Source organism: Carassius carassius, chromosome 38 (genome assembly GCF_963082965.1).
Source record: "Carassius carassius chromosome 38, fCarCar2.1, whole genome shotgun sequence".
NCBI lineage: Eukaryota > Metazoa > Chordata > Actinopteri > Cypriniformes > Cyprinidae > Carassius > Carassius carassius.
The window spans coordinates 18,530,800-18,554,706 of record NC_081792.1 but is presented as its reverse complement, the minus strand read 5'-3'; the positions used below and the strand labels follow the sequence as shown (position 1 = coordinate 18,554,706).

Below are 23,907 nucleotides of genomic sequence, written 5' to 3'. Positions count from 1 at the left end.
TTACATTCATTCAAGAAATTGAAAGATTAAGATATAGAATTTAAATAATAACATTCAATATTTACATAATTATAGTATAGTATAGTATAGTATAGTATAGTATAGTATAAATAGTATTTATACATCATGGTAAAGAAAAATAAAATAGAAAATAAAATAAAATTCTGATCATAATACAATGACAAACATCCTATAAAAACATTTATATATATATGTTGTATATATATTTAATTTTATTATTATTAATATATTAATTAATATATTATTATATATATATATATATATGTATATATAACATTTATATATATTGTGTGTGTGTGTGTGTGTGTGTATGTGTGTGTGTGTGTGTGTGTGTGTGTGTGTGTACACGTTTTTTTATTTTTTTATTTCTTGGTTAAATATATGATCCAGGCTTGTTTGTGACAATGTTTAAATTTTACCCATTTTCTTCATATTTTCTTTTCCAGCCTTAGGCCATTTCCTTGGATACATATGTGAGGATTTGCACATGGTTATCATTGCTAAAATTTGGAATAAAGTTAATGAAATATTAATGAGTACCTCTTGACTAATCTCCTTGACTCCATTTCCATATCTCCATTTAAGCAATGTGATTAGGATAATTAAAGCAATTTCATCTGAAAAGTGAATAATTTTCCTTCAAACCATGTTGCTGTCCCCAAAACTGCATAGAATCATGTATTAAAAAATCCCTGTAAGAAACCTAAGCACTGAGTGGTATGTTCTACAGTCTATACTATGTGGAATATCTTTGTTTGTATTATATATTTTACAACAGACACACTATCTCCGCATTTCCTCCGCTGTATGTGGTTAGAAACAGCAGCGCTAATTCAGTTAGTGTTGGTTTACAGAAGCATACAGACAACAGGCTAGCTGTGTGTGGAACTCACCACCAAACAGATCAGTGGAGTTGAGAAACGTGTCATTATAAGGTTCCTCTGGGAATAAAGTTGCAGTTTAATCAACATACAAATACAGAAAAAAAATTTAATTCACTACGAAAAACAAACAATTCTGGATCAAAATGGAAAATGGACAGTCCTTCAAAACTCTTACTGAAACTGTGATAGTAATCAATGAACAGTCTCCAAATGAAAAACTATAACAAATGCAAAAAGATAACTATCTCAGATAAATGTCCACTGACAGACTGCAATACTACCTCCTCACCACTAGATGGACCATGATATTCACATCTAGCTTACAAGCACAGCAACATATCAGTTACATCAAATTAAAGATAACAAGTGATCCTGAAGAAATAACCACTCACTTGTTATCACTTTAAGGGTGTAGGGGTTCTTCTGCTGAATGGTGTGTGTGAACTCGAAGCGAGCGGTGCAGCTGTAGTCAGTGGTGGCATCTTTGGCCACAACATTGGAGAAAAATAAGTCACCGTTCAAGCCCATCGACACCCTCTTGTCCTGTTGTATGGACATAATGACTGTGGGGGAAAAAAGAGAAGACAATCTAGACTCATTTGTTCAACTTAATTTGACATGCAATAGCCGACAGGCAACAGAAGAAATGATGCTCATGATGAAGCATGATTATCATCTTCAGGCCTGAAACACCACAAGGATCAGTAAATGTGTCACTCAAGGAAAAGAGCAGTGTGGAAGAGTGTGAGATGAAAACGAGATGCAATGCATTAAGTCTGGATTTAAATATGATGTCTCTTGCTTTTTGGACTAAAGTGTCATGATCACATGACTAAAAATGGATATTAATATCATATGCAAAGCAGTAAGACAGTATTTCAAAGGTGAAGTGAGTTTTTTTTTCAATATTAAAATAAAGGGATATGCAATGTATTAGAAATATAAGAGATCTTTAATCAAATACAACATAGAAAAGTCTGTTTAACCAATGGACATGGAAAGGAGTGTTCAAGGAAGTTTTTCATCGAAATGTGTACATACCATGAAAGTAGTGGGAATTCAAGCTAGAAATGACTTCCCCTTTAAGATTCATAATCTATGCCTTCTCATTATCACTGTCAAATTTCAAAAGAGCCGTTTGTGGCTTTACTAATGACAAATACAGTCAAGATGTGTGATCAGTGCTTTGTAGCGTGTGTCTACGCTGCGTGATTCTGAGTCTGTTGAAATATCTCAGTGCCATGCTTGTTCCTGCTCTCTCAGCTTTATGCCAGGTAGTGCAGATTCGCACACATGCACTAGGTCAGCACTAATGCAGTAACGGACACTGCTGTGCAGAGGACACAGACCGCAAGACTGAGAGACACCCAAAGTAAGGGGAAGTGAGAGGGAGATAAGAGGAAGAGGTAAAAGAGAGCATGAAGGTGATGACTGAATGCCAAAGTGATGGAGAGGAGGGTTAAGGTTAAGAAATGAGACACAATCAATTGTAGGAAGTAATGGGCAACACTCACAGCTGTCCATCCAGAAGGTTTCAGGAGGTGGGAGACCAGGAGGAGGGTTGCAGGGCAGGACAAGTGGTTCCCCCTCACGCACAACCACAGGCTGCAAAACCTCCTTCGGCCAAAGTGGAGACTCTGAGCAATGGAGACAAGTTTACCAGATTAGGGAAGATAACACAACTCAATCTATGAGAGAAAATGCTGTTTTTATTATGCATTCTGTATGCATGGTATTTTTAAAGGGATAAGTCACTCAAACATGTACGACTTTGTTCCAAACATGTACGACTTTCTTCCTCCTTTTCTTTTTTTGGAACCTTAACTATAAAAAAGCTCCATAAATGTATCATAAATTTAGTCCATATGACACTACATAAGTTTTATAAAACCATACAATCGTTCTGTATGAGGAACAAACCAAAATTTCAGACTGAAAAATCAAATGATGCCATTTTCAATATCAGACATTAGTCATATGTTTTTTTAACAATTAAAAAAATGATGAAACAGAACAAATATGAGACCTTCTGTACAGTTGAGAGGAAGATTATCAGTCTGTTCCTACTTAAAATATAGCACAAGTAATATCAAAACTTTACAGATACTTTTTTTGTCGTTTTTGGTGACAAAATCTTCTTTTGTGTTGCATGGAATAATGAAAGTTATATGGGTTTGAAACACCATGACAATGACTAAATTATGACATTATTTCATTTTAGGGTCAACTATCTCTTTAAATTTCAGCCTGACAGCATTTTAGTGCCACTATTTAAAATTAAGATTACTAGAGTGAAGTTTAAGTGAGTCAAAAGTCTTTAATCAAAAATATTAACTTTATTCTCAAAATATTACATTTTGCAAAGACTTTATTCCTGTATTGCTACAACCTTGTTTTGGTCATTTTTACATTATCATCAAAATATTACAAATTAAATCTTTCTTTAATCAATGCTATGATTATATTCTCATAATTTTGACTTTATTTTCCAAATATTGTGACTTTATTATTTAATTTTTTTTTTTATGTGGCACTAAAACACCTTTGTACTATCAAATGACTTCAAAAGACTTCAAATATACTGTAGCGTAAGTCACATTAACTACTTTTATGATATTGTTGTCTGTTTTGATGTCAAAATCTTATCTTTTTGTGTTCCACAGAAGAAAGAAAGTCATATGAGAAACATTACATACAGTATAGGTAACATAACAACATGATGTTAAAGAATTAACATTTTGCATTATGTACATGTTGTGTTTTGACATGAGAGTAAACCAGCCCTCACTTGACACTCGTAGTAGGATTTTGTTGGAAATCGCCGTGCCAAATTTATTGGTAGCGAAGCACTGGTACTCTCCTTCATAATCTTCAGATTTCCCGCTGCTTCTGATCTCCAGTGTTCCGGAACGACTCCGCATGATCACCCGCGGGTCCTTCCCAACGTTAAAGAACTTCCCATTCCGCCGCCACTGAAATCTGCACAAACAGTTACAAACACGACGTGAGCCAACTTGATTATGTAATAGGTCCATTTTAATAAGTGGATTCACACACACAGATGGACTTTTTTCCTAAATCCATGAAATCTACTTTCTACTGTACATGCATTTAATTTATCTTATTCTGAACAATTCATCAGTTTATATGATTCATTGTTTAAAAAGCATTTTGACATTCAATCTTCTGGTGTAATGACAGACTTCTCTCTGGTGACATATGTGGATCATTTTATCCTCATGAACTTGCCCTTTTTCATACAACCCCTTGAAAGCTTGAATTCAGATAGAAATAACTTTTTTTTCAATAATCCAATTAATTTGGGTCTATGTCAGAATTTAAATAAAAGATCTGTCACTACTTCTGCCTGATTGCGACTTGTAGGATTGCGTGCTTGGAGTTGACTGGATGCCATCTACTAACCAACTGAATATTCTGTGAGCGTGAACAGTAAACTAAGTGTATTATTAGACCACAATGGTTTTGCGGACTGGCCCGAGTGGAAGGTTTTGTAAAGCCCAACAGACCACCAAACAAAAACATTCCCTCTGAATGGCCACACTGTGTTGAGCTGGTCAGGCCTGCTTTTCACAAACAAGCACAAGGGACCGGAGCCAGAATGAGCGCCCCTGCATATCTGAAAAAGCTGGTAGTGCCACTGTCAGGTTGAGGCACTGGGTGTCACTCTCACAAAAAATGTGCTGGTCTTTGTCAAGCCGAGGCTAATGGACATCAGGTTTAATTAGAGAGCAACAGGAGAAAGAATGAGAGACAGAGAAGTAATGTGAAAGTGGATGTATACAGTAAGAGGTTGCTGACAAACTGGAAATGTAAAAGTGGCGAGAGATGACAAAAAGGACGAGACGGCACAAAGAAAAAGGTTTCATCCATTCTCACGTTGGCACTGGTTTCCCCTTGGCCTCGCATTCAATGATGATGTTATCTCTGGGGTCCACAATGTAGTCCTTTAGTGACTGCTTCACAATGGTGGGGGGCTGTTTCACTGTGGAGGGAGGGACAAAGAGAGTCACTGAGAAAGAGCACTTAACGCAATGCTACATGCAAGCACTGCATTTCGCATGGTAACATTCAAAATAAAAGACATCATAAATCATTCATTCTTTGTTAATTACATACATACAAGTATAAATTCTTTGCCCCCTGTGTGCTAGTTTACTAAATATAGAGGGTAATTCGACTATGTTAGCAGCTAGCAATAGGTTTGTTACTGTAGCCATTTATAATTTTACTGATGTTTAAACCAATTTCCCCCAAAATAAATGCAAAAAATGCTAAGAAATGTACAACCCGAATTCCGGAAAAGTTGGGACGTTTTTTTAATTTTAATAAAATGAAAACTAAAAGACTTTCAAATCACATGAGCCAATATTTTATTCACAATAGAACATAGATAACATAGCAAATGTTTAAACTGAGAAAGTTTACAATTTTATGCACAAAATGAGCTCATTTCAATTTTGATTTCTGCTACAGGTCTCAAAATAGTTGGGACGGGGCATGTTTACCATGGTGTAGCATCTCCTTTTCTTTTCAAAACAGTTTGAAGACGTCTGGGCATTGAGGCTATGAGTTGCTGGAGTTTTGCTGTTGGAATTTGGTCCCATTCTTGCCTTATATAGATTTCCAGCTGCTGAAGAGTTCGTGGTCGTCTTTGACGTATTTTTCGTTTAATGATGCGCCAAATGTTCTCTATAGGTGAAAGATCTGGACTGCAGACAGGCCAGGTTAGCACCCGGACTCTTCTACGACGAAGCCATGCTGTTGTTATAGCTGCAGTATGTGGTTTTGCATTGTCCTGCTGAAATAAACAAGGCCTTCCCTGAAATAGACGTTGTTTGGAGGGAAGCATATGTTGCTCTAAAACCTTTATATACCTTTCAGCATTCACAGAGCCTTCCAAAACATGCAAGCTGCCCATACCGTATGCACTTATGCACCCCCATACCATCACAGATGCTGGCTTTTGAACTGAACGCTGATAACATGCTGGAAGGTCTCCCTCCTCTTTAGCCCGGAGGACACGGCGTCCGTGATTTCCAACAAGAATGTCAAATTTGGACTCGTCTGACCATAAAACACTATTCAACTTTGAAATAGTCCATTTTAAATGAGCCTTGGCCCACAGGACACGACGGCGCTTCTGGACCATGTTCACATATGGCTTCCTTTTTGCATGATAGAGCTTTAGTTGGCATCTGCTGATGGCACGGCGGATTGTGTTTACCGACAGTGGTTTCTGAAAGTATTCCTGGGCCCATTTAGTAATGTCATTGACACAATCATGCCGATGAGTGATGCAGTGTCGTCTGAGAGCCCGAAGACCACGGGCATCCAATAAAGGTCTCCGGCCTTGTCCCTTACGCACAGAGATTTCTCCAGTTTCTCTGAATCTTTTGATGATGTTATGCACTGTAGATGATGAGATTTGCAAAGCCTTTGCAATTTGACGTTGAGGAACATTGTTTTTAAAGTTTTCCACAATTTTTTTACGCAGTCTTTCACAGATTGGAGAGCCTCTGCCCATCTTTACTTCTGAGAGACTCTGCTTCTCTAAGACAAAGCTTTTATAGCTAATCATGTTACAGACCTGATATCAATTAACTTAATTAATCACTAGATGTTCTCCCAGCTGAATCTTTTCAAAACTGCTTGCTTTTTTAGCCATTTGTTGCCCCCGTGCCAACTTTTTTGAGACCTGTAGCAGGCATTAAATTTTAAATGAGCTAATTAAGTGGATAAAAGTGTAAAATTTCTCAGTTTAAACATTTGCTACGTTATCTATGTTCTATTGTGAATAAAATATTGTTCCCTTTCAAAAGCTACTCTCGATGCTGCGCTCAATAGCGCTAATGAGAACATTCTTTGTTCGACCGGTTGTGAAGCACGTGTGTCAAACACGCCAAGAATTGGCTTACATAACCTCGGCAGGTGACGTCACTGATAACGTGCACCTGCAGGTTATAAATAGACGTGAAACGGAAACATCCTCAGGTTTCTTTGTCTTCAGAGACCGCATTGTGTGTGTGTGTGTCACGCTGATGAAAGTATTAGTTTAAAAGAAAGTATTTTGAGAGTTATAAAAAGAAAAAAGGGAGAAAGAAAGTTCTAACTATTCTTGCAGATTCCATATGAGATGTGTGCCTCGCTCTCCATGGCCGATCTCTGAAGAGAAATCGCATGTTTATTGTTAAAAAAAAAAAAAAAAAGGCTGCTTTTGCGTTCTAGAGTGGCAGTTGTAAGCACCGCGGTTCACTTCCTATCCGCGCTACGCTCTTTGCTCTCACGAGGAACGAGCTGCTTCCCACTCATTAAGATCGCGCTCCGATCTGGAGGATCAGACGGTTCTCGCGCCCACCTCCGAAGCGTGCCCAAGCACTTCTTCGGATTGGGCAGAGGCTGCTGTAGCTCTTGCTTCTGTTGAAATGGACATTGAGAGTGCTCTCTCCTAGCGCTCCTCTCGCGATTATAAGGACATGAGGAGTTACTAGGTAGTGACTCGTGCAGTGACCAGATTAAAGCCTTAAAATTAGATTTTGTATATTATGATTTCAAAGGTGAGAGAGACGCTAGCTGCTATCTCTCCCCTATTGGAGCAACATCATTTAAATAAAAATATAAATAAATGATGATGAAAATGGTGATGGTTATGATGATGAAAAATATATATATAAAATATATATATATATGAAAGGACAGCAATTGTTTCCTGCCAAGCCACGTACTGCAGCAGCATCTGCACTTGGATGGAACACATTTCATGCTGTGGGTCAGACTAGTACTGCCCTGCACACCATAGGTTCTGCAGGCGTATCAGGCTGATTAAAATAAATAAAGAAATAAGTCTGAGTGCCAGGAGGAGACCTTTAATATGTTTCTCACTCACTGTGCTCAAGTGTCGGGGCTGTCAAGAAATAAATAAATAAACAGTCCCGACTCGATCCAGCTCCTCTGGGGTAGGAGGTTCACAGAGAGTGTGGCGAGTTGTGCGCCCCCTCATAAGACTGGGGAGCAGCTTGTAGCACTTGGCAGCCGCAGATGGAGCTGGACTAAAGTACAGTCATTACGACCAAAGCAAGGGCCTTAAGCTGTGCCCAGGACAAAGGGTGTGTCCCCTCAGGGAGGGCCCTGGAAAATTCTATCAGAAGTATAAGGCTCCTCCCTGGCACCCTTAGGGGATCACTGAACAACCTCCGCCACCACCGGTGTTTCGGGGGGCAGTGGCCTCCAGTAAAATGATACATGCTCTGTTGCTTCCTGCCACGTTTCAGGACACCCCCCCCCCAACAAACAAAGTGTCACAATTAAGTGCTCTTTTTGGAGAAGCTGGCAGCGTGGAAGCTACTGCCAAATATCTCCCCATGAGTCAAAAGAACTGGAGTGAAGGGCTACGGGATTCAGTTTGCACATCGTCTTCTGCGTTTCAACAGCGTGGTCTCCACCTCTGTGAAACCGGCACTTGCATATCTGTTGACACAGGAATCACAGACTCTGCTGGTCAAAGGGGCCATAGAATGTGTTCCCCTGCCAGACAGAGAGTCAGGCTACTACAGTCTGTATTTCTTGATTCCCAAGAAAGACGGGGGGCTGCGTCCAATCACAGATCTATGGACGTGTATTTTCATTTTGAAATATTGCCACAACTTAGGAGGTTCCTGAGGTTCGCTTTCGGGGGCAAAGCTTACCAGTCTCAGGTTCTTCCATTCGGCCTAGCTTTGTTATCCCGCACTTATACGAAATTCATGGATGCAGCTCTGGCTCCTCTACGACTCCAGGGCATCCACATTTAAAATGTATATAAACGACTGGCTGAATCTGACCCAGTCTCAAGGGCTTGCGCTTCGACATCAGCATGTCGTCCTAGCTCATCTCGAATCTCTGGGGTTGAGACTCAACGGCAAGAAAAGCGTTCTCTCTCCGGCTCAGAGGACAACGTATTTGGGTGTGGTATGGGATTTGATCATAATGCAGGCACAGCTGTCTCCTGCATGCATCAAATCCATTCTAAACACCCTAAAGAACATCAAGCTAGGCCAGAAAGTCACTGTTCATCACTTTCAGAAGGTTTTAGGTCTCATGGCAGCTGCATCCACGGTAATACCTTTGGGCCTCCTGCACATGAGACCGTTTCAGTTGTGGCTCAGAGCCAGGGGATTTCATCCAAGGGCCAATCCCCTGTGGCAATTAAGGGTTACGCGCCAGGGGCTTCGTACCCTATCTATGTGGTTCAGACCCCGGTCTCTGACTTTGGGTCCCACTCTAGGTCCGTGTTGTCATCGCAAGATGCTAATGACAGACGCTTCCCTCATGGGCTGTGGAGCGGCCTTAGTTGGCTGTCCAGCCCAAGGGATCTGGAGAGGTCATCTTCTCGAATTGGCACATCAATTGCCTCGAAATGAAGACTGTATTTCTGGCCCTGAAATACTTCCTCCAGCAGTTGAGAGGCTACCATGTCCTAGTGCGGGTGGACAACACATCTGTAGACTCTTAAATGAATCGCCAGAGCAGACTGCAGTCGCGCCGCTCGAATGAGTTAGCGCACCAGGTTCTGCTTTGGGCACAGGACAAGTTCCTGTCCCTCAGGGCGATTTACATTCCTGGGCATATGAATGTGGGAGTAGACTTGCTGTCCAGACAAGCTGTGAAACACGGGAAATGGAAACTCCACCCCTAAGTAGTCAAATCTGGGAAAGATTCAAGTAGCAGAAGTGGACCTCTGTGCTTCACAGGAGATGGCACAATGTCCCCTCTACATCTCTTTGACTCATCCAGCTCCCCTGGGTCTGGACGCTATGGCCCATGCGTGGCCAAGACTGCGTCTTTACGCCTTTTCTCCGATTGCTCTGCTCCCGGGAGTCCTGGCCAAGGTCCGTCGACAGGGGTCTCGCCTCTTACTGATAGCGTCCCGTTGGCCGACCGGAGTTTGGTTCCCAGATCTAATATCCCTCCTCGATGGCTCGCCTTGGGCGATTCCAGTCAGGAGAGATCTTCTCTCTCAGGCACAGGGGACAGTATTTCATCCCCGGCCTGAGCTCTGGAACCTTCACGTCTGGCCCCTGAGGGGACCAACCACAGATGCTGGCCTTCCAGCCACAGTAATAGAGACTATTCTAAGTGCTAGGACTCCCTCCACTAAAAGAACTTATGCCCTCATATGGAGTGTTTTTGAGGGCTGGTGCATGACACACCATGCAGACCCAGCTCACTGCCAAATTGTTTCAGTACTGGAATTTCTGCAAGAGAAATTGTCCTCAGGCACAGGCTCTAGTACTCTCAGAACCTATGTGGCCGCTATTTCGGCTTGCCACATTCTGATTGATGGGGTTTCTGTTGGAAAGCACCCTCTAGTCGCCCACTTCATTCGTGGGGCTAAGCGGTTGAGGCCACCCACTAGAGCTACGGTCCCTTCATGGGATTTAGCCATAGTGCTCGAAGGGTTGGCTGGCCCCCCATTCGAACCATTAGAATCAGCGCCTGCCAGGCTTCTGACTCTAAAGATTGTTTTTCTTATGGGCGTTACATCTCTAAGGAGAATTCGGGATTTACAGGCTTTGTCAGTCCTGCCATCCTGTTCCGATTTTGCCCCTAGGTGAGTCAAAGCTATTTTGCATCCTCACCCTAACTATCTTCCAAAAGTTCCTTTCTCGACCATACATCCGGTCATTCTCGAAGCTTTCTGTCCTCCGCCATTCACGACACCGGAGCAGCAAAGACTTCACTTACTGTGTCCAGTACGTGCTCTTCAGACTTACGTCCACCGCACTAGCCAGTGGCATAAGTCAGAGCAACGTTTCATATGCCATGGGGGCCGCAACCGGGGCGGGGGGGCTGCCTCCAGGCAAACAGTTTCACATTGGGTGAGGGATGTTCCTGCTCAAGTGTGTGATGCGGCAGGTTGGTCCTCTCCGCACACATTTGTCAGGTTCTATAGTTTGGATGTCCATCCTACTAATTTCCAAAGTCTTCTGTCCTCCGCCATTTACAACACCGGAGCAGAAGAGACTTCACTTACTGTGTCCAGTATGTGCTCTTCAGATTTACTTCCACCGCACTAGCCAGTGGCGTAAGTCAGAGCAGCTTTTCATATGCCGTGGGGGCCGCAGTCAGGGGTGCGGCTGCCACCAGCCAAACAGTTTCACATTGGGTGAGGGTTGCTATTGCCCTAGCCTACGAGGCGCGTGGTCAAACTTCGCCTCTAGGAGTTAGTGCCCATTCAACCAGTTGGGTTGCATCTTCAATGGCTTGAGCAAGAGGTGCGCCCTTGCAGCAAGTGTGTGATGCGGCAGGTTGGTCCTTTCCGCAGACATTTGTCAGATTCTATAGTTTGGATGTCGATGCTACTCCGGGCTCCCATGCCCTTGAGTCCACATCCCAGAGTCATGTCTGAGACCTCTTCGATGTTTGTGCACACATACTACACAGCCTTGGGGGTCCAGACACTTACAGTGTGGCGGCGTTGGTATTCTCGTTCCCATTAGCGCTATTGAGCGCAGCATCGAGAGTAGCTTTTGAAAGGGAACGTCTCGGGTTACTTGACTGTAACCCTGTTCCCTGAAAAAGCGGGAACGAGATGCTGCGCCTCAATGCCACACTGTCGACGTGTCCGGACGTCTCTTCAGACAAAGGGGTAACCTGAGGATGTTTCCGTTTCACGTCTATTTATAACCTGCAGGTGCACATTATCAGTGACGTCACCTGCCGAGGTTATGTAAGCCAATTCTTGGCGTGTTTGACACACGTGCTTCACAACCGGTCGAACAAAGAATGTTCTCATTAGCGCTATTGAGCGCAGCATCTCGTTCCCGCTTTTTCAGGGAACAGGGTTACAGTCAAGTAACCCGAGACGTCTCATGTGATTTGAAATTCCTTTAGTTTTCATTTTATTAAAATTAAAAAAACGTCCCAACTTTTCTGGAATTCGGGTTGTATATATTCATTATGGATTTTGCAAAAATGTATGAGAGATTGTATGATGTAGCTACAGACAACATTCAGTGAACACAGTAAAGCTCTATATTGCTACTATTGCGTATAATTTAGCAGGAAGCAAAAAGCTTCCAGAACTAAGACTATCCATTATATTATATACATTTAGTCAATGAACGAGTTGTGGAAGTCAAGTTGTGGAAGTAAAATAGTAAAGTAAAGATACCAATCATTTTCTCCATAGGGGAACTAATTTTTCACAACTACTTATGAACCTTAAAAAAAAAAAGGTTTTACTTTTACTGTGCACTACAAGGTGTTAATTGCTGGTATGTGCTTTGGCCCAGCATTATTTTTAATATATATATATATTTTTAATGATCATATTTAACAGTGGGATTTCAGATGAAAAACGACATTACCCATTATTCTGTAGAAATAGTTCCACCAGTCAGATAACTGTGACAAGCAAATCACGAAATTCCCAAATTCCCATGATGCACCGCGAATGTCAGTTTTACATTTTTGTACATTCTGTATATGCATATTTTGTCATAAACATAAAATATATTGTTTCTATATACACAATGTCTCTCTCTCCTCCGGCTGCTCCTGTTAGGGGTTTGTTTTACAATGGAAGCGTTTCTATATCCATAATCAACATCTTTAAATCATCCATTTTAAATTTCTCAACAAATTATTATTCCTAATGCTTCATGGGATGGTGCTTACTCTATTCAAAACCATTAAGTACTTTTTGGCTGATTTTCAAATACTTTTTTATTATTATAAATCAATGCTGTGATTCACTTGGTTTGGGTTATGGCTCTTAACTCTTAAAGCCTTTTTTAAAATCTCTATGGAAAACACTTGCAGAATCAAAGGCATTTTTATAAAACGTGGATGGGCGCTTTTGCACTCTATTACATTCCACTAAATTTTAGCTATTAGCCTCTGTGTTCACTGTATTATACTCACTGAACTTGATACACGATTAGTCACAAGATTCCTGACTGCTCTACTCTACTTCTAGCTGGCTCTGAACTGTGGGTGTTCTGGCACGGCTAACAAACCCCTGAATCTTTGAAGTAATCCTTGCCTTCAAATACATGCCCTGCCAAAAAGACATGCTCTTGGGCTTACATTAGAATATTAATCAGCTTTAATAAGTGATAGGCTTTATAATTTATCTAGAGTAGCACAGTGAACTTATGTAAGCTCTCTTGAGACTTTTCAATAGTTTTTTTTTTTTCTAGCCTGTGCTGGCTCTACTTCTAAAAAGAGATTGGGCAATGTCCAACAGCAATTCAGTAATAAGTCTGTTCTTTAGCTTTCCGATGTGATACGTTTTGTTGTAAGCTGTATTAAAACCAGCGGCTGATTTAATGAACAAGTTAATCCGTGTTAATGAAGCACTTACGCTCTTCCTGGATCTTTGCTGTTAGTTCCAAGGAAGGGCGGATGGAGAGAAAAACAGTTTAATTGTGTGAAGAGTTAACAGAGAGTGAGGAAACATGGCTATAGTGACGGCAACATTAAAAACATTTACGTTAATGTATTAAAATTGCTACTAAACTACTGTTATAAGAGAAGAAAAAAATATTTATTTTACTTAATGGCTGCCAAACCACAAAATATGATTGCTACAGTTATTATACATACAATGCTATGTCTACTTCAACATAATACCACCAAAAATAGCAACCAAAGAAATAAACCTACCTGTTAATGGGCCACCAGATGAATGAAGTGGAGAGAAAATTGCAAATAAAAGAACAGAGAGAGGGGAAATTATTTTAAGACCGAAAAAAGCACATCGAATCAAAAATACATCACTGTCACATTAGCAAATCATAATCGGTGCATTTGTCTTCCCATATGGCAGCATATTTAATCTTCGACTGTCTCTCTTTGTCAGTCTGTTAAAGTGACAGGCCTTGCGGGGGGGTTCTCACATTCGATAATAACCACAATCAATGTGATGTATGTTCTCAGAAGATTCAAAAATTGCTGTTGCGATTGTGTTACGCTAATTAAAGGAATATGACCTTCATCAGTTTATAGTACCAGAAAGCATCCATGTGTCTGTTGTGCTTTCCATAACAAGAGGTGCATCTCTGTCTCTGTGCCACTCATCATCTGACATCAATCATAGCACATATGCAAGGTCACGGGGGAATGGGACGTCATGAGCAACATATGAGTTTGTGTGTGTGAGCGCATGTGTAAGGTCAGCTAGGAGGCGATGACAACCCTCGTCAATAGAAATCACATTGGGGGGGGGGGGGGTATTGGGAGTGAAGGATCATGAGGGAGATAAGGGAGAGATGCTAAGAGTTGCATCTCAAGTTCAATTCATCTTTTAAATCTTTAAGTCTTCTGACGATTATTGTCCGTACATGATGACATTTGTTTATATTATTATATATATATATAGCCTTTGTGAGCATAAGAGACTCCTTTCAAAAGCATTAAATAATCTTATCCACCCCAAACGTATGGATGGTAGTGTATGTATTTCATACTATACGTATAAAAAAAAGTATATAACTGCTCTGTCTCTCTAGACAAACAATGGTCCTTGGCCTTTAAAATGCTTTTGTAATATGGAGTATAAGCTTACAAAAGAAGACGCAAGACAGTCATTAATTGTGTGATCAGATGCTTGTCATTTCCCAGTAGCCCTTGCGGGTCTTGAGGTCAAGAGGTCAGAAGGGTATTATGGAGTGCTCAGGGTCAGGATCAGTGCTCCAATCTTCTCTGTCTACACAGATCAATAGAGGTTCACACAGACAGGTCTGTAGTGAAAGCTGGAGAAAGATGAGGGAGAGATGATGCAAGAGACGGAATGTGAGAATAAGGGAAAAAGAAAAAGGAAAAGCGAATGATGGCGCCTTGGGAATACAGGCGGAGAAGGGGAGCTGGGGAGGTGCTGACAACCCTTGGTCAGGCTGAATCTCTCTCTGTTGTTGAAGCTGGTGAGCACTGAGCGCCGCTGGGCTGTCTCCCTCTGTATGAGCTTTCAAATCATTTTTCATAAGATTTTAAGCCAAACCTGGATGGCTATTATTAGAAGGAAACTGAAGAAAAACAAATAAATTTAGACAACTGAAGAGATAGTGGATTTATTGGTTTCTTTGTTTAAGAAGCAGTTCAGATACAATTGAATTGCCACATTTATTACATTGTATAAATAGTAAGACCATAGAGCATAGCTTATAGCAAGATGGTAGGAATGTGCAGAACTAGGGATTTTCAGATTTGCTTAGCTGACTAATTGGTCTAAGGTGGAATTGAGAGATCACGAAACCACTGTGATTATATTTTGTGCAACCAATTATTTTGGCACAGCTCTGATGTCCTAAAATCTAGATCCTGAAACAAAAGCAGTTGAGAGGCGCTATTATAATTTAGGATGGTGCTGAAAATATGCCCCATAATATTACTTTGGTCTGTTTATGACAGCTTGTTTAAAAATGTATATTCAATGGCAAACGTTGATTATGCCTTAAATAATAGATGTGATATTGATATCACACCTATTATTTAATGCATGAAGGCAGAACAGTAACCCCATTACTTTCTCAAAGAGTAGTTTGAAAGCCTCATCAAAAACACAAATTAGTGCAGAGTACAGTATATCGTTTATGTTGTTGTTGCACATATGTTTATGTGCACTGTGAAGGTCTGAATATGTGTGCTTGATAGTGTGTGACTTGTGATGGGATTTTGATTCTCTGTTCCCTTGTGTACACTATAAAAATACCTTTTCCTTTCAACACGAATGAAAATATAAATATGAAATTAAAATAAACAATTGAAATTTTTATATTTTTTTATTTTATACATATAAACACACACACACACACACACACACACACACACACACACACACACACACACACACACACACACACATATATATACACACACATATATAAATTTACTTTGATATTTGAATTCTATTACAATGTATGATTTCATTGATGACTTACGGTCCAGTGGAACTTCGATTGGAGCCACCACCTTTGACAGCAGCAAGATTATTGACAACACTGCTAGTGCCGCCCACCGCTCCTGCGTCCACATCTCTCTCCTCCGACTGGCTGACCCCTCCCGTCCCAGCTCCCTACTGATTTACTTGCACGCTTACAGTTGTGCTGTATAACCTGTGAAAAGAAAAAAAGGCTTATTAAGGAACACACTCCACATTACTGTGACATTTAGGAGGTGCCACTGACCTTCCAAAAAGGACTCCTCATAGAGTCCTATTTATTCATATTTTGACTAAATGCTAAAATACACCATTTTGAATGTGTATGTGCTTGCTGTGTTCACGAGTACTGCAGGCATGGGCTGTGCATGCATGGAGGTTTTAAGCTGGCCTACATTTGCAGTTGACACCAGTGTTCCCTGGAGCCAATGGCCCTCTTACAGATAAACGTGGCATCAGCACATCACCACTCCTGCACAACACCATACAAATCTCCAAACCAGGAAGAAAAGGACTCATGCTGGTCAGTCTGTTCCCTTGACAGGGGCACAGAACTCAAGGATAGAGGACAAGGCTGTTACAAACTACTGAGGTCTGATAGCAGACGTTAACTCCTATGTCTTCAGCTGTATGCTATTGCAGCTTTGTGTTTCTGCACTGATACAGCTGTCAAATCCTGTCTTCATAAAACTGACAGTCTCTCCACACTTTCCTATGCGCTCTTTGTCATCGCCTTGAATAACATCACATACACTCTGGAGGTCAGTGACAAACTGTTCCCTGCAGAAACCATCTAGTTGGAATAGTTGATCTTGGATTATGTAAATGAGCAGGACATGCCTCAGGTGGTCTGGGTAGCAGGACTCTTTATTACATTGAAAAATTGCAATTTCAGAAACAGTGGCTGGAGCCTTTCTCGCTCTGCTCAACTGAACACAATGAATGTGGAATGATGATTTTCCAGCATTCTGCTCTTGTGGTTTGTTGTTCAGTTAATCAGACATTACAAACACTGTGTTCTCTGTCAGTTGAAAGTGTGAAATGTACTAAACAGATGGAAAAATGAGAGTTGGCTCATTATCAGTATCTGCTGCATGTGTTCAAATGTACCTCATCATTCCCAAGGGAAGACAACACATGCCACCTCCTCGTGTCATTCAGCCAAGAAGGGCTAAAACTGATTGTAACATGAAACATGCTGGACAAATACAGTAGGTGTGCCTTTACTTGTCAATGTCAAATGACTGGGACAGCCAATCAAATCAAAGAAGGCAAGCTACTGTTCACAGAAGCCAAACATTAATTTTAGAACAAAGCTTCAGTTTTAACTGTAAAAGAGTACAAAGTTGTAGGAAAACATTTAATATTTGACAACTGTTTTACAATAAAAATATTAAAATAATGACAGTTTTGGTATATGTCACTCACAACTGAATGGTTTCAGACAAAAAAAAGATCCACTGTCAATAATGTAGCTATGCATGAAGCAGTTGGTTAATATGCTGAATTTGCGCGACCAAACTGATACAGATACATTTACACTAAATGTCACCAATAAAGCTAGAAAACCCAATAATAGATATAACTGAGGTGAAAAAGCATAGCACGAAAAATATGAATTGCTATAAAAATATGACAAAAAAGCCATTTAGCAAATAAATAGTAGCTATACTGCTTTTTGTTGGACTAAGCAGTTTATTACAGAAAAAATACTACTCTTTGTTGAAAACCACTGAACTACTTGAGTGCTATTTAAAAATGAAGTTAAGTTAGTTGCATTGCTACTTTTAAATGGTTATTCAAAACTTATGGTGTGTGAATATAAAGAGACAAAGAAGAGCATATAAAAAACAAGAGAGATGCCGCAAACTCAAAAACATCTCGAAAATGCCCTTCAACTTGAACATCAGGTCATAACGGAGTCCTGGTGGTTAGAAAAAGAGACCGTCTGAGGCCTGGAGAGAACATGGGTTTAAGCCAGAAACAATCTGCCAGAGAGGTCACTGTCAGCCCAGGGACCTCAGCATCCTTTTATTTCTTATTCAAACTCTTTCAAAGAGCCAGAATCTCTTTAGGCTGCCAGGAATCCAATTACAGGAACCTGCTAAATCATTTACCACTTTGGTGTCAAGGTAAAAACTTGTCATAATAGGTCTGAAATGTACTGTATTAATACAAGCACATCCACAAATTTAAATAGCATGCATGGCTCCAGGATGAAACTCCTTTGGCAAGAGTTCTTTGGCAGGCTCAGCTGTCTGAGAAACTCCCAATATGTCGAATGTCAGTACAACAATGATCTAACCCAAATACTATAAAAACACCAGAGGAAACCAACAGCATTGCCATTTTCACCCCCCATCATACTGAGGCTTTTCGGTTCATTCCAAAGGAGCGAACTGAGGTTTAGACACATCTGATTGAGTGCTTTGTGTTTGGTGAGCTGTATTATATTGAGATTATAGAGAAGCATCTCCCATTCTGAGTCCCCAGCAATGTAAAGACAGGAATCATGGAAAACATCGTAGACGGTTAGGTTGAGGGGGGATGGGAAGGAAAAGGGGGGCAGGTTTTGCTTCCTGCCAAAGGCCAGACAACCAATGGGCTAGGCACTCACTGAGTAAATTTTGAGACAAATCACTACAGGTCTTGTAGGTGCAAGTGATATTAAAGTCTACCGCATTTATTATATATACATGGAAGAAAAAAGACTAGAAAAAAAATTAGAGATTATTATTATAGTTTTTAGGGCAAAAATAAGAAATATTACCAGACTCAAATGTATTAATAGTTTATTAATAGTTAATTTTGGACCCTCTATACATTTCAGAAAAAGCAGCTTCAAATCACAGCTAGACCCTAGTCAACTCCAGCCATCAGTTCAATTATTTTCAAATAAGACCTCACATTTAATTATGTTAACACCAGCTCATCAACTGCATTCTGGGATTCATTAATGCTATGTAATTAAAAAGCATGTGTGCTCTTATTTGCATGGATGTCGAGACACATCCATGTTTCAAGTTAGTATCCTTTCATCAACAACCAGAAAAAACATAATTTTTACTGCAGAAAAACGGAAACCTTCATATGGTATATTTTTACCCAAATGGCTTGTAATATCTGGTCTGAGGGGAGAGAGGTGGGCTTCAGTGTGCAACTACAACAGTCATTTACAACATTATAATCCTGAAACCCACTTGAGCTCCATCAGAGCAGGTGAGTGGGCATAGTGCTGGACTCTTCACTCTTTAATGGTCAAGGTTCACTGTGTGTGTGTGTGTGTGTGTGTGTGTGTGTGTGTGTGTGTGTGTGTGTGTGTGTGTGTGTGTGAAATAGCTTTGATGTCTTCATATTTACAATCTAGTTTTCTGAAAAAGAGAATGGACTCTGGCCGCATTTAAACTTTCAGCCAGATTTGATTTTTACATTGATATGTGGTGGTTGCTGCATGTAAACAGTGCAATTGTGAGGTCAAATGTCCTTGGTTCTACTGTATGTTGAAGGTCTAGCATTCTGGGGTTTCATCTCTGTCTCTCACTTTCTCTCTCTATGCCCCTAGTGTGCTGATGGTAGTACAGCCCCAGGCAGTCTTCTCATCCAAACACACATGCACATTACCCATACTCCCACTCTATAAATACTCACATGCCCATCACAGCCAATTACCCTCAGTGGAGCTGTGCCTCTCTGCCCCAGACTCCCCACTCACTCCTCCTCTGGCTCCCTTCAGCACTGAGACAGATTTTGAGGATGCTGGACTAGTTGCCCTCTACAGCTGTCATTTACACACACCATATGCATGCTTTAACACTCTATTTTCAATAGACGTGAAAAATGTAGCACTCGTTTTACCTGAGGGCATGAGGGAGATTTTCCATAATGTCCCACAGACAGTCTGAACACTAAAATAACTTTATATATGATAACACACATCATTCAGAGTGACATACGATACCAAAAATATAGGGTAATTTATCCAACATTTAAATGAATACATGTAGTAGATAAATATTATAATATGGGTCTCTAGAATTGATTCTATTTGGTCAATCACAGCAATCAGTGATTAAATAAATATTTCTATAGTGACAAATGAATGTTAAATGGTGCAATAGAATAACTAAATAAAATAAAATAAAAATATGTATTGAATTATAATATATATATATATATATATATATATATATATATATATATATATAGTTTTTTTTTTAAATGACTAATGACTAATGACTAGTGACTAGTACAATTGGTCATAAATAAATTTAAATCATAAAATAAAAATGTATCCGCTGCAGAGCAATCAAGATAAAAAGTGGGGAAAAAAAGTGAAAAGTATAAGTATAAACTTACACAGAATGGTTGGAAATTTGGCCAATTTCAAGGCTGATGATGGCAGAGACTTCTAAGACCTGTAAAGATGAAAAAACAGGGTTTATGATCATTTCCAAATATGCGTGCGTTCGGTTCACCTCTATTCATTTATTATTATTGCTTTAATTTTAGCTCGTACCTAAATACCATTGGTTTTTAATAGAGAAGGTCACACAGAAGCAAAACTTATTGACCTGCTTTTAATTTTCTGTACTCTAGCTGCAGACATGAGATGCTTTACTATAACATGAGACATTACACTTCACTAGCAGTAAACGTACCACATCTATATCAGTGGACCTGAAGACAGATGAGATTATTGAGACAGGAGCTGTATGAAATATGGGAGCTTGACCTCTGTCAAACATAGGGAAAACAAGACCTTTCCTAACTTGACATAATTCTAAGGGAAGATGTAAAGGAGAACGTGTTAACATCTTAATCTCCATCTCAGCATGTAGTGTGTCCAGGTGAGAAGGAGAAAATCACATGTGACACATAGAAAGAACAGTGAAAAAGAAATAAGGGAGCTAGAGAGATGTGACAAATAAAGAGCGATGGATGAAGTGCTGATAGATGAGTACCATGAATCCTGCTGACATCTCATTCTTTTGTGGCACGCAGCACAGACTGATCTTTATGGACATTAAAGATGCTGAGTAGGAGAACATACAGAAAATACCTTCTGACAATACACTGTGAGGATGTGAGGATGCTCAAGACATGCTAGAGATGTGCCACTTGGGGACAGCTTGTCTGTGACCATCAATTCTGAGATGTCCAGAAAATGTTTCTTCATAACTTTTGACTTAACTCCAAACACTAACACCATTTGTTGCTATGAAGATGAATGAAATATCATTTGGCTTGCTGAGGAGAAGTGTGTTTTTTTATTTTTTGCATGGTAGATAATAAAAGGGGTGAAATAATCCCACAGATTTAGTCCACATTCACACAGCATCAGGATATGGTTGTCTGTCCTGTATTTGAGTCTTTAATACAGTTACATTCACACAGCACATCCATTTACCAGAATGACAACCGCTTTCTATTAACAATCTCACACCTGTGTATTTTCAGGAGTCACAACCGCATTCTCAGAAAACCTGAGCTGTGTGAGTGGAACTGCACTTGACAACTAGATGTCTGTCACATCATAAAATGCAAGAGAGCTGCTCTATGCGTGTATCAGATGTTACTGGTAAGGAATGAGTGCTTTGCACGTTCATACAGACAGTAAGTTGCTGTGTGAATGGGGCATTTCGAGACTGTAAGTAAATGTGGTTGTCAATCCCAAAACCTGACAGCGTGAATGTAGCCTTATACTGAGGGAAGTACTAAATCCATTCCCAGTGGTCAAAATATTCAGCCAGCAAGCAACCATGCAGAACACTGTAGTAACTGCATAGCAACATGATCAGAAACAGTCACCACCTATAAACCATCAATAGGATTATATCAACCACCAACTCTAGCAATGCATAGCATCACTCATAAATACTAGGCACACCCTAGCAACCTCCTAGTAAAACTCTACTAAACTATATAGAAAAATACAGGGAACAGCTAGCAAATAGGGCTGGGCGATAATACGCTAATTATACAGTAATGTTCCTCAATAAAATAAATTTAAGAAATAAATTTATGCATTTAGCAGACGCTTTTATCCAAAGCGACTTACAGTGCATTCAGGCTATAAATTTTTACTTATCATGTGTTCCCAGGGAATCGAACCCCCAACCTTGTGCTTGATAGCGCAATGCTCTACCAATCAAACTACAGGAACACTAAAATGATAACAAGAGTTCAATAATGTTTGATATAATGTTTATTCACCAAAAGCGGAATGAAACACATGGACCATTTGTCCGCTCGGCTCAAAGTTCAAATGGCAGCGCAGCACGATCTCACTAGAGCAGATGTGTTTACTTGATGATAAGTCTTAGTAATGCAAACACTTAACAGCGCTGTGAGATCCAGTGTGAAGTGCTAGAATTCAGCAAAGAACACAAATGACTCTGTTTTAAATGAGTTTATAGCTAGATGAAACCAGAAATTGTCTACTATTGGAAGATGAGAGGGTCTGTATTACTTATGCTCCATTCATGGCATGTGGTAATGACGAGATGACAACATGACGTGTGACTGACGTTCCAGCTGCTCATACACTTGGCCTCGGACTAGGAGCTATCGCACTATCAATGCCTAAACATATTGCCTAATGAATCTGAGGTGGTCAGGTGGTACAAGTTGTACTTCTCAGAAAACTCCCAGTTCACAAGTTTTAATTATGAGTTCTATGAAGACATGAATGCTTTTTACAGGTTGGTCTCTCGTAACATTTACTATTTGAGAAAACATAACATAACATCCTTGACGTCAATGAATTTAAGTCAGAGTTTGTATGAGACTCTCTTTTTACGGATACCTTAGGAATTAATGATAAGTACTGTAAGCTGTATCCCACCTGACTTCTCTTATAAAACAAAATTATTCTCTAAAAATAGTTCAATCCAAAACTACTGTTTAGTGTAAAACATGTTGAAGAATCATTAAATGATAAGCTGTTTCCTCTAAAAAGCTGTTTATTCAGCGTAGTGAAGCCTCTCTTCCATTGACATCCATTCAAACAGAAAGGCCTCTGGTCGCTTTCCCTGTGTACGGCCAAAGCAGGAGCGATAGCATCAGCCGTTATGCTTTTTTGGCTAAAGGTTGCAGGCTTGTCTTACAGTGCTTTGATTATTATATTATTAATGTAGATATTAATTAAATGTTTTAAAGGATTAATGAAATATAATTACAGTATGTTTGTGATTTGTTATTAAGCTACAGCATTTGTGCATTTATACTAAATGTATTTAGACTACTTTTTTTCATACTAATACATAGAAACCATATAGTTACTTTTTTACCGTGGTATTGAGGTGGGGCATGTGTGGTTTTAGCTGTGGTTATCATGATGCTACTATGGAAGACCAGTGGTTAATTTTAATGAAACTCAGTTTAAATTTCCCCAAAAACACAGATGTTCCTGTTTTTGATAATGTTGTTAAATTGATTTTGAAACAATACAACTCATTAGAACATGCAGAAACTAAGAAATTATTTTTTCTATTAAATATAATAATTTTGTTAAGGAGAATTCAAAAACTTGAAGTGTTTGTCATGTTCTGACCATAAAGAGAAGTTTAAAACCAGTCTGATTTCTACAACTTTTAATGGAGGCTAAAGAGTACACACTAGCAACCATCTATCAGCCACCAGAACACCATAACAACTGCATAGAAACCCTGCAAAACATTGTAGCTAATGCACAGCAATAAAAAAACAGTCAGAAAACCCTAGCAAGTAGCAACCACCTAAAATACTACATATGATAGAACAATATATGACTATATATGCAGGAAGAATCTTCTAAATGTTCTAAACTGTCATTTCAGAATTTCAGGAAAGTGCAGGTTTGTATGACAAATGTGGAAAGCTCTGACAGAAAAAACAGACTGAGGACACGTTAAACCAAAAACAACCCTCAAAAGCCAGGAGGAAGGTGGTCTGAATTTCTGCCCATGTTGACAACCAGACAACCAGTCAGTCACGCAATTGTACGCACAGCCTCTTGCTCACACTTCACTAGACCTCTTCCCAGGAGCTTACCAAAGGTTCTTCCTGCCTCCCTTGAAGCACAAT

The 23,907-nt window shown here is 39.8% G+C and overlaps 1 protein-coding gene across 10 annotated transcripts in view; it reads right to left on the bottom strand.

Annotated features, from left to right (window-relative positions):
* LOC132119466 (neurofascin-like) overlaps positions 1-23,907 on the bottom strand; it is a 98,391-nt gene that overhangs the window by 42,850 nt on the left and 31,634 nt on the right. For 6 of the 10 annotated variants that reach the window (XM_059529467.1, XM_059529472.1, XM_059529466.1 and 3 more), the window contains exons 2-9: positions 20,200-20,258; positions 15,845-16,018; positions 13,270-13,287; positions 4,803-4,908; positions 3,694-3,884; positions 2,420-2,542; positions 1,298-1,468; positions 915-962 (exon numbers count right to left, since the gene is read on the bottom strand). In XM_059529467.1, coding sequence (XP_059385450.1) covers positions 915-962; positions 1,298-1,468; positions 2,420-2,542; positions 3,694-3,884; positions 4,803-4,908; positions 13,270-13,287; positions 15,845-15,938 — 751 coding nt within the window. In that variant the 5' untranslated portion in view covers positions 15,939-16,018; positions 20,200-20,258. The remainder of the gene's footprint in view (positions 1-914; positions 963-1,297; positions 1,469-2,419; positions 2,543-3,693; positions 3,885-4,802; positions 4,909-13,269; positions 13,288-15,844; positions 16,019-20,199; positions 20,259-23,907) is intronic. The other 4 variants (XM_059529469.1, XM_059529468.1, XM_059529475.1 and 1 more) reach the window with 3 other exon arrangements.